Source organism: Sapajus apella, unplaced genomic scaffold (genome assembly GCF_009761245.1).
Source record: "Sapajus apella isolate SASKATOON/1434 unplaced genomic scaffold, GSC_monkey_1.0 scaffold2, whole genome shotgun sequence".
Classification (NCBI taxonomy): Eukaryota; Metazoa; Chordata; class Mammalia; order Primates; family Cebidae; genus Sapajus; species Sapajus apella.
In genome coordinates, this window is record NW_022436942.1 from 20108751 (window position 1) to 20119478 (window position 10728).

Here is a 10728-nt window from a genome sequence, read left to right on the forward strand (position 1 = left end):
TGATAAAGGGATATCAGTATATGTACATATAAACATATATTTATAACCAACAAATATGTATGAACTCATATTTCATTTCTTTTTTTTTTTTCAGATGGTGTCTTGCTCTGTCACCCAGACTGGAGTACAGTGGCGAGATCCTGGCTCACTGCAACCTTCACTGCCCCACCAGGTTCAAGTGATTCTCCTGCTTCAGGCTGGCAAGTAGCTGGAATTACAGGCGCGTGCCACCAAGCCTGGCTAATTTGGGGGTTCACCATGTTGACCAAGCTGGTCTCAAACTCCTGACTCAAGTGATCCACCCACCTTGGCCTCCTAAGTACTGGGATTATAGGCATAAGCCACCGTGGCCAGCCTCATTTATTTTTTATAAGTACAACATGCTAACCAATTGAGCCAACAGAGCCACCTCATTTCTTTTTTAAAGTAAATTTTATTGTGTACATTTTTTTTTCTCAACCTCGTGATATTGGGTACACTTAAGGTATACAAGCATGGGATACATATTGATAGTAGAAAGGTTACTAGAGTGAAGTAAATTAATCATCCCACATAGTTATCCCTTTCGTTTCTTTTTGTGGCAAAAGGAGCTAAAATCTGCTCATTTAGCATGAATTCCATATACAGTACACTTTTGTTATCTATAATCCTTATGTTGTATATTGGATCTCAGGATTTGTTCATCCAACCTATCTACTGCTTTGTATCCTCTAACCCATAGCTCCCCATTTCCTCTCCTCTCTACCCATATTTCTTCAGGATATAAACAGAATGAGTGCCACATAGACTAAGCCCATAAACCAACACTGTTTTGGATCTAAACATTTACCCACTGCATTGATCAGACACTCTTTAGGTACATGAGAAAGCAGCAGGAATTGTTCCTCACCCTCCAACATTCCATTAGATGAGCAAAAGATTCCCTAAATGTCTATGTCACATTTTTTCTTCAAAGAACAACTACAACATGAAGAGGGTCTTCTTCCTGCTAATGTGTGAAATTCCTCCTAATCAATATACTGTGTGCCCTGAAATGCCAGAAACAGCCAAAGATATTCCTTGTCAAGTATGGACAAGATTGTCCATCTCTCCCCAGACTGCCCATGTGCCCAAGGACGGCACAACTCTCTGGCAGCCATGGGTTAATCCTAAAGACTCCTAGGATCACTGCAAAGTCTGGCTATCTGCAGAGCTCCAAGTATCAGCTCAAAAGCAAGACCCAAGTATTACAGCACACTGTGCCTTAATCCCAAACTGCGTGTCTCTCAAGACTCCTTCTCTACGGCTGGGTGGGTAGGATCTGTAGTCTAGAAGAGTATATCCAGCTCTTGATAAACTGTTGTGGTTTCACTGACTTTCTATGATTTCAGCTATCTAATACTACCGGTGATATGGGTAGGAGGGAAGGTTGGGGAGAGAATGGAAACAGTTCATCAAAAAATAAAATAATCTTGTGGTGGGTGGACTGGGGGACAGGGTCTGAGATGACATATTATCCTTGTGAAGATTGATAGGTTAGCAGGAAGTCAAACTAACTTCATTTCATAAGGATACAAACTTGCAAGCTTGATTTGTTTTTAATTCCCCTGTCTTTTCAGGCCTCACAGAGACTGTAAGTTCCTTGAACTCCAGAACCAGGTGAGAAAAGATGCAGAAAGTAGTGGAAAAGGGAGAAGCGCCGTGAGGAATTAGAAACCTTGAGAGAGGAATCTCCTTCCCCTCTTTAAAAAGAATGTTAAAACCAAGGGCATTGCCAGATCCCCAGAAAAGGAAGTAGCTAGATACCAAAAAAGCGCTTTTCCCTACCTTCTTGTTGTTTCTACTGTAGCCCAAAGTCGAAATCCCAGGCCTGGAAGTCACGGATAGCAGCATTTTCTCTTTAATGTTAGGGAGCTGAGTGAGTAAGACAGAGAGAGAGAGAGAAAAGGAGGGAGTAAGAAAGAGGGGGAGGGAGGAGGAGAGCGAGGGACAGGGGGAGAGGGAGGAAAGAGAAAAGGGAGGGAGAGGGAGAAGGGAGGGGGAACAGAAAGGGGGAGAAAAGAAGCCGGAGGGAGAGAGATGAAGGGGGGCTGTGGGCAGAGAATGAGCTCGGGCTGCTCCTTTACGTCACCAGAGAAGTTAACAGAGTCTGAATGAGGCAGAGGCACTTCCACTGGGTCCTAATGCCCAAAATGTTATTTTTGTTTGTTTTTCATAGTCTCAGGAGTTAAAGCTAGAAAGAAGAGTTCTTAGGTCTAACACCTTTCAAATTTATCCCCTTTCCTCTAGAACAACTTCTGATTCTCATTTAAAGACAATGAGGTTGTTTTCTTTTTTTTCCCACCCTTCGATCTCAGCTGTAAGATTTCAAGCTTGATTTTAAGCCGGGTGCGACGGCTCACGCTTGTAATCCCAGCACTTTGGGAGGCCGAGGCGGGCGAATCACGAGGTTTAGAGATCGGGACCATCCTGGCCAACATGGTGAAAACTCATCTGTACTAATAATACAAAAATTAGCTGGAAATAGTGTCATGTGCCTGTAGTCCTAGCTACTCGGGAGACAGGCAGGAGAATTACTTGAAGCCAGGAGGCGGAGGTTGCAATGAGCCGAGATTGCACCACTGCACTCCAGACTGGCAACAGAGTGAGACTCCGTCTCAAAAAAGAAAAAAGAAGATTTTAAGCTTGATTTTAAAGGAGCTTCTATGACACATTGCCTTGGAGAACATGTAAAAAAAAAAAAAAAAAACAGAGATTGTGTGAGATGAGCTCATGACTTCTCCCACTTTACATTTACAGTGATTTTTTTTTTTTTTTTTTGGAGACAAGTCTCTGTCACCCAGGCTGGAGTGCAGTAGCACAATCCCGGATCCCGTTCACCACAACCTTTGCCTTCCACAATTCTCCTGCCTCAGCCTCCCAAGTAGATGGGATTACAGGCACCAACCACCACACCGGGCTGATTTTTGTATTTCTTAGTAGAGACAGGGTTTCCTATGTTGGCAAGGCTGGTCTTGAACTCCTGACCTCAAGTGATCCGCCCACCTTGGCCTCCCAAAGTGCTGGGATTACAGGCATGAGCCTGCGCGTCTGGCCCATTTGCAGTGATCTTATTTATTTATTTATTTATTTAAGATGGGGTTTCACCATGATGGCCAGGCTGGTCTTGAACTCCTGACCTCAGGTGATCCACCCACCTCGGCCTCCCAAAGTGCTAGGATTACTGGCGTGAGCCACTGCACCCGGCTGCAGTGATCTTAATGTTCAATGGAACAGACAGAGGAACACTCCAAAGAGCAGAGGTAAGCAAAAAAAAGTATGGGGTATAACCAGTTTCAGATCCTTAGATCTGTTTCTCTTGTATCACACCAATGGGCTGGGCTGATGCCCCTCACTCCTGTTTCAGATTCTCCAAGGAATGAGTTCATACTTAAGAAGCAATTATCAAACTGAACTATATCATGAAACTTGGTGCCTAGTCATTTCTTTAACAATTGGAGGCTACCTTGTTTAGCACTTTACTATTTCTTCATCTTTAAGATCCATGAAACTGAAACAATTACGATAACTCACCAAACCTGGAATTTATGTCTAAACTAAAGTCCACAGAATTGGGATGTCTGCTTCGAGTTGTCTCCGAGCTGTTCAAAACAAAACAAAACAAAACAAAACAAAACACTTTTTAAAAAGCATACAGTTCAAACAGAATAAAAACACAAAATTCGTAGGAAGGAATATAAATGTAAGAGTCAAGAACCTAATAGAGTTGCAACACTTACCTCTAATAGTTTCCAAGGAATGTCCTTGTAGGAGTAACCTTAACAAGAAAAGAAACCAAAAACTTAAGGGTGATATCCAGTAACCCCTACCAATCCAAGTGGAATAGGGATGTAAAATAAAAGCCTTTAAATCCCTTTATAAGGCCATTTTGCTGCCATCCTCAGTATTCTCTTGAGATATAAATTAACCCTGTCTGTTTTGTCACAACAAACATGAAGCCCAAACCCTCCCTCAAATGAAGTTCAGGTGTCTATTCTAGTTTGCCTGTCACATTTTGCTGTGATAATGGAACAGATTGTATTAGCATTCTGCAGAGTAAATACATATACCCTACCCCCAATCTCTAACTTTCATTTCCAATAGGACAGGAAGTGCCTGCTCAGCTCAAGGGACACAGGAAGGGTGGGACAGCCTCAGTGTGGGAATTGCAACTGAGATGGAAAACACAGCAGCCAAATGCAGTAAATAAAAAAAAAAAAGCACCACCAAGGGGTTTTTTTTTTTTTTTTTTTTTTTTTTTGAGACAAAGTCTTGCTCTGTCACGCAGCCTGGAGTGCAGTGGTGCTGTCTTGGCTCACTGCAACCTCTGTCTCCCAGGTTCAAGCAATTCTCCTGCCTCAGCCTCCCCAGTAGCTAGGACTGTAGGTGTGCGCCACCATGCCTGGCTAATTTTTGTTCTTTTTTTTTTTTGAGACAGAGTCTTGCTCTGTCACCAGGCTCCAGGCTGGAGTGCAGTGGCACAATCTTGGCTCACTGAAACCTCCACCTCCTGGGTTCAAGCTATTCTCCTGCCTCAGCCTCCTGGGTAGCTGGGACAACAGGCACATGCCACCATGCCTGGCTAATTTTTTTTATTTTTAGTAGACACGGGGTTTCACTATGTTGGCCAGGCTGATCTTGAACTCCTGGCCTCGTGACCTGCCAGCTTTGGCCTCCCAAAGTGCTGGGTTTACCGGTGTGAGCCACCACATCCGGCTGTGACCCCCCGATTCTGTAACCAACATTCTGTTTTCTGCTACCATGAGTTGATTGTTTCAGATTCTAAGTATAAGTGAAAACTTACAGTATTTGTCTTTCTGTGCTTGGCTTATTTCACTTTCACTTAATATTATGTTCCCCAATTCCATCCATGTTGTCACAAATGACAGAATTTCCTTCTTCTGGGCCAGGCGCAGTGGCTCAAGCCTGTGATCCCAGCACTTTGGGAGGCCGAGGCGGGTGGATCATGAGGTTAAGAGATCGAGACCGTCCTGGTCAACATGGTGAAACCTCGTCTCTACTAAAAATACAAAAAATCAGCTGGGCATGGTGGCGTGCCTGTAATCCCAGCTACTCAGGAGGCTGAGGCAGGAGAATTGCCTGAACCCAGGAGGCGGAGGTTGCGGTGAGCCGAGATCGCACCATTGCACTCCAGCCTGGGTAACAAGAGCGAAACTCCGTCTCAAAAAAAAAAAAAAAAAAAGAATTTCCTTCTTCTTTTTTTTTGAGACAGAGTCTTGCCCTGTCACCCAAGCTAGAGTGCAGTGAAGCGATCTCGGCTCACTGCAACCTCTACCTCCTGGGTTCAAGTGATTCTCCTGCCTCAGCCTCCCGATACCTGGGATTAAGGTGTGTGCCACCATGCCCGGCTCAGATTTTCCTTCTTTTTTAAAGCTGAGGCTGAGTGAGGTGGCTCCCAACCTGTAATCCCAGCACTTTGGGAAGCTAAGGTGGGAGGATCACTTGAGCCCAGGAGTTCAAGACCAGTCCAGGCAACGCAGTGAGACCCCATCTCTACAAAAAATAAAAAAGAATTAGCCAAGCATGGTAGTGCATGCCTGTGGTCCCAGCTACTTGGGAGGCTGAGAATGGAGAATCACTTGAGCCAAGGGGTTCGAGGGCTGCAGTGAGCCATGATCACATCACTGCACTCCAGCATGGGTGACAGAGTGAGACCCTATCTCAAAAAAATGAAGTTGAGGCTGGGCATGGTGGCTCATGCCTGTAATCCAAGTACTTTGGAGGCCAAGGTGGGTGGATCGCCTGTGGTTGGGAGTTCAAGACCAGCCTGACCAACATGGTAAAACCCCGTCTTTAAAATAAATAAATAAATAAATAAAGTTGAATAGCACTCCATTGTATATATACAGCATATTTCTTTATTCATTAATCTGTTGATGAACACAGGTTGATTCCATAACTTGGCTACTGTGAATAGTGCTGCAATAAACATGGGAATGCAGATATCTCTTCAATGTACTGATTTCAAATCTTTTGGGTGAATACCCAGAAATGACATTGCTGTTACCCAGGCTGGTCTTGAACTCATGGTCTCAAGCAATCCTCCCACTTTGACTTCCCAAAGTGGCTCATGTCTATAATCCCAGCTACTCAGGAGGCTGAGGCAAGGGGATAGCTTGAGGCCAGGAGTTCCAATACCATACCAGTAACAGAGAAAGACTCTGTCTCTAAAAAAATTAAAATTAAAAAAATTAGCTAAGTGTGGTTGTGTGTGCCTATAGTCCCAGGTACTGGGGAGGCTGAGACAGAGGGATTACTTGAGCCCAGGAGTTCAAGGCTGCAATAAACTGTGATCTGCCACTACACTCCAGCCTGGGCAACAGAGAGAGACCCTGTTTCTAAAAAAACACATAAATAAATAAGTAGTAGGCTAGGCGCGGTGGCTCAAGCTTGTAATCCCAGCACTTTGGGAGGCCAAGGCGGGTACGTCACCTGAGGTCAAGAGTGTGAGACCAGCCTGGCAACATGATGAAACCCTGTCTTTACTAAAAATACAAAAATTAGCCTAGCGTGGTGGTAGATGCCTATAATCCCAGCTACTCAAGAGGCTGAGGCCAGAGAATTGCTTGAACTCAGGAGACAGAGGTTGCAGTGAGCCGAGATCGCACCACTGCATTCTATCCTGGGCAACAGAATGAGACTCTGTCTCAAAAACAAACAAAAGTAATAAAATAAAAGGTTTAAAAAATCAAATAAAATCAAATTAATAAAAAATTAAAAACAGTTAAAAACCATGGGTTTTATCTTATTTTTTTGAGACAGAGTTTTGCTCTTCTTACCCAGGCTGGAGTGCAATGGTGTGATCTCGGCTCACTGCAACCTCCACCTCCTGGGTCCAAGCAATTCTCCTGCCTCAGCCTCCCGAGTAGCTGGGACTACAGGTGTTTGCCACCATGCCCAGCTAATTTTCGTATTTTTAGTAGAGACGGGGTTTCACCATGTTGACCAGGATGGTCTCAATCTCTTGACCTCGTCATCCACCTGCCTTGGCCTCCCAAAGTGCTGGGATTATAGGCATGAGCCACTGTGCCCAGCCAAATCCATGGGTTTTAGAAAGAGGCAGGCCTGAGTTCAAATCCTAACATCTGGCTGGACACAGTAGCTCACGCCTGTAATCCCTGCACTTTGGGAGGCCAAGGCAGGCAGATCACTTGAGGTCAGAAGTTTGAGACCGGCCTGGTCAAATTGATGAAACCCTGTTTCTACTAAAAATACAAAAAATTAGCCGGGCATGGGGGCATGGGCCTGTAGTCCCAGCTACTCAAGAGTCTAAGGCAGGGGAATCACCTGAACCCAGAGGCAGAAGTTGCTGTGACCCAAGATAGCATCACTGTACTGTAGCCTGGACAGCAGAGGAGACCCTGTCTCAAAAAAAAAAAAAAAGAAAGAAAGAAAAAAAAAAAGAAAGATTTGAATGTAAGAAATAATTGTGTTTTTTTTTCCCTATTTTTCCTGTACCTATGGTGCTGAAAAAATAATTGCTGCCAGACCGGGCGCGGTGGCTCAAGCCTGTAATCCCAGCACTTTGGGAGGCCGAGGCGGGTGGATCACGAGGTCAAGAGATCGAGACCATCCTGGTCAACATGGTGAAACCTCGTCAAAAAAAAAAAAAAAAAAATTGCTGCCGGGCATGGTGGCTCATGCCTGTAATCCAAGCACTTTGGAGGCCAAGGCGGGCGGATCGCCTAAGGTCAGGAGTCCAAGACCAGCCTGACCAACATGGTGAAACCCCGTCTTTTAAAAAAATAATAATAATAATAATTGTTAAAATATCAATATATGTTAGCTATAAGGTCACTAGTCATGAGTAGTCTTCACCAGAAGCATAGCTTGATGAGGACAGAGACTATGACTGTTTTGTACACCATTATATCCTTAGCATTCAGCAGTACCTGGCTAATTAAAAATTTTAAAATATTTGTTAAATGAATAAATGGACTGCCTCAGAACACGAAATTTACATCTGAAAAAATGTTACTAATTAAAAGTGCTGGTGGTGATGGAATGACACAATAGAACATCTAGGAGCTTTTCCCTTTATGTTTACAATATACTATATTCTTTTTTTTCTTTGTTTTTTTGAGACATGGTTCTCTAGAGATCCTGCTGCCTTGGCACCAGCCCCAGCAAATGGCAAGGAATACAGGCACATGCCACTAGGCTTGGCTAATTTTTAAATTTGTTGTAGACAGAGGTCTCAAACTCATGGCATCAAGGGAGATCCTCTCACCTCAGCCTTCTAAAGTGCTGGGATTACTGGTATGAGCCACCATACCTGGCCTGATTTTCTTTTTATTGCCTGTTTTTGTGTCTTGGAAGTCAGAGAGCTTGAATTTACCCATGTCTCCTAACAGTAGAGTAAGCCCACTCTCACCTGTGGGCTAGATAAAGTTAAACTGCTATTAAAGACACCACATCAAAAGGTCCGTTACAAATTTGTATTCCTATAACATTTTGTTTGAAATTTTTTTTTTTTTTTTTGAGACAGAGTATTGCTCTGTCACCCAGGCTGGAATGCAGTGGCAAAATCTCAGCTCATAATGCAAACTCTGCCTCCCAGGTTCACCAGGTTCAAACAATTCTCCTGCCTCAGCCTCCCTAGTAACTGGGATTACAGGTACACACCACCACGCCCGGTTAATTTTTGTATTTTTAGTAGAGACGGGTTTTTGCCATGTTGGTCAGGCTGGTCTTGAACTCCTGACCTCAAGTGATCTGCCTTCCTCAGCCTCCCAAGGTACTGGGATTACAGGTGTGAGCCACCATGCCTGGCTTTTGTAGGCTATTTTTGACTCGGCTTCACAGTTCCGCCTCCACCTCTTGCTCCCAGATTGTCAACTCCTAGAAGGCAGGCACCAGCTTTACTAATCTTATTATCGTTAACACCTAAACATAATTTAACTAGAGATTATTCACTGAAGGAATATGATTTTCACTTTTTAAGTATTTCACCTTCAATTGGAAAATAAGTGCCCAATAAATATAACAGTAAGAGAAACACTGCCACCAGCTGGGTAAAACAGGTTGTGCCTCCTTTAGCAAATACTGGAAAAAGAAAGTATAGAATTTGTAGTGAGTAGACCAGAAGTTTGAAATTCAAAGCCAGGTCTACTATTTGCTGTGTTAGTATATGTGCTGACAAAGCGGGTACCCACTTGCTGTGTTAAACCGGAAAATCACATTATTTTTTTTCTTTTTATTTTTGAGACAGAGTCTCGCTGAGTCGCCCAGACTGGAGTGCATGGTGCAATCTCGGCTCACTGCAACATCTGCCTCCTGGGTTCAAGCGATTCTCCTGTATCAGCCTCCTGAATAGCTAGGATTACAGGTGTGCGCCACCACATCCAGCTAATTTTTGTATTTTTATTAGAGAAGGGATTTCACTATGTTGGTCAGGCTGGTCTCCAAAGGCTGACCTCGTGATCCACCCACCTAGGCCTCCTAAAGTGCTGGGATTGCAGGCGTGAGCCACTGCTCCCGGTGAAAATCACATTCTTAAAACATCAGTTTCTGGGCTGGGAGCCATGGCTCATGCCAGTAATCCCAGCACTTTGAGAGGCCAAGGCGGGCAGATCACGAGGTCAGGAGCTCGAGACCAGCCTGACCAACATGGTGAAACCCTATCTCTACTAAAAATACAAAAATTAGGCAGAAGTGGTGGTGCATGCCTGTAATCCCAGTTACTCGGGAGGCTGAGACAGGAGAATCGCCTGAACCCAGGAGATGGAGGTTGCAGTGACCCGAGATTGCATCACTGCACTCCAGCCTGGGCAACAGTGAGACTCTGTTTCAAAACAAACAAACAAACAGACAAACAAAACACAACAGTTTCCTCTTCTACAAAATGAGCATCTAAAAAAAAAAAAGGGCATCTAAGTAGCAGCTGTACACTTCTTAGTATACTACTGTTTGACGGGCATCTAATAAGTATCTGTCCTCCTTCTCTCTCAGGGATTTATAATCATCAGTCAAGTCAGGTGATTATAAAAGTACTTTATGATATAGCATTTTATGAGTATGAAATATATTTATTCACATATACTTGATATTTACTACACCATGTTGAATATAACAAATCCACCTTATTCCTTACTGTAAACTTGGATTATGAACTTGCAGCTAGAGAGTCAAAGCAGTTGTCAAATTTTAGATGGCTAAAGACAAACTTTTTTTATTTTTTAATTGCATTTTAGGTTTTGGGGTACATGTGAAGAACATGCAAGATTGTTGCATAGGTACACACATGGCAGTGTGATTTGCTGCCTTCCTCCCCATCACCTATATCTGGCATTTCTCCCCATGCTATTTCTCCCCAACTCCCTACCCTACACTGTCCCTCCCCTGGTTCCCCCAACAGATCCCAGTGTGTGGTGCTCCCCTCCCTGTGTCCATGTGTTCTCATTGTTCAACACCTGCCTATAAGTGAGAACATGCGGTGTTTGATTTTCTGTTCTTGTGTCAGTTTGCTGAGAATGATGGTTTCCAGGTTCATCCATGTCCCTACAAAGGACACAAACTCATCGTTTTTGATGGCTGCATAATATTCCATGGTGTATATGTGCCACATTTTCCCTGTCCAGTCTATCATCGATAGGCATTTGGGTTGGTTCCAGGTCTTTGCTATTGTAAACTGTGCTGCAACGAACATTCGTGTGCAAGTGTCCTTATAGTAGAACGATTTATAATCCT

General features: G+C 43.8%; 1 protein-coding gene across 9 annotated transcripts in view; it reads right to left on the reverse strand.

Moving 5' to 3' along the window:
* RBMS2 (RNA binding motif single stranded interacting protein 2) overlaps positions 1 to 10728 on the reverse strand; it is a 148350-nt gene that overhangs the window by 91747 nt on the left and 45875 nt on the right. For 4 of the 9 annotated variants that reach the window (XM_032290573.1, XM_032290594.1, XM_032290554.1 and 1 more), the window contains exon 1: positions 1807 to 2399. In XM_032290573.1, the coding sequence (XP_032146464.1) occupies positions 1807 to 1872 (66 nt within the window). In that variant the 5' untranslated portion in view covers positions 1873 to 2399. Of the gene's footprint in view, positions 1 to 1806; positions 2404 to 3552; positions 3621 to 3758; positions 3797 to 4093; positions 4128 to 10728 lie in introns of those variants that run through there. The other 5 variants (XM_032290623.1, XM_032290614.1, XM_032290603.1 and 2 more) reach the window with 5 other exon arrangements.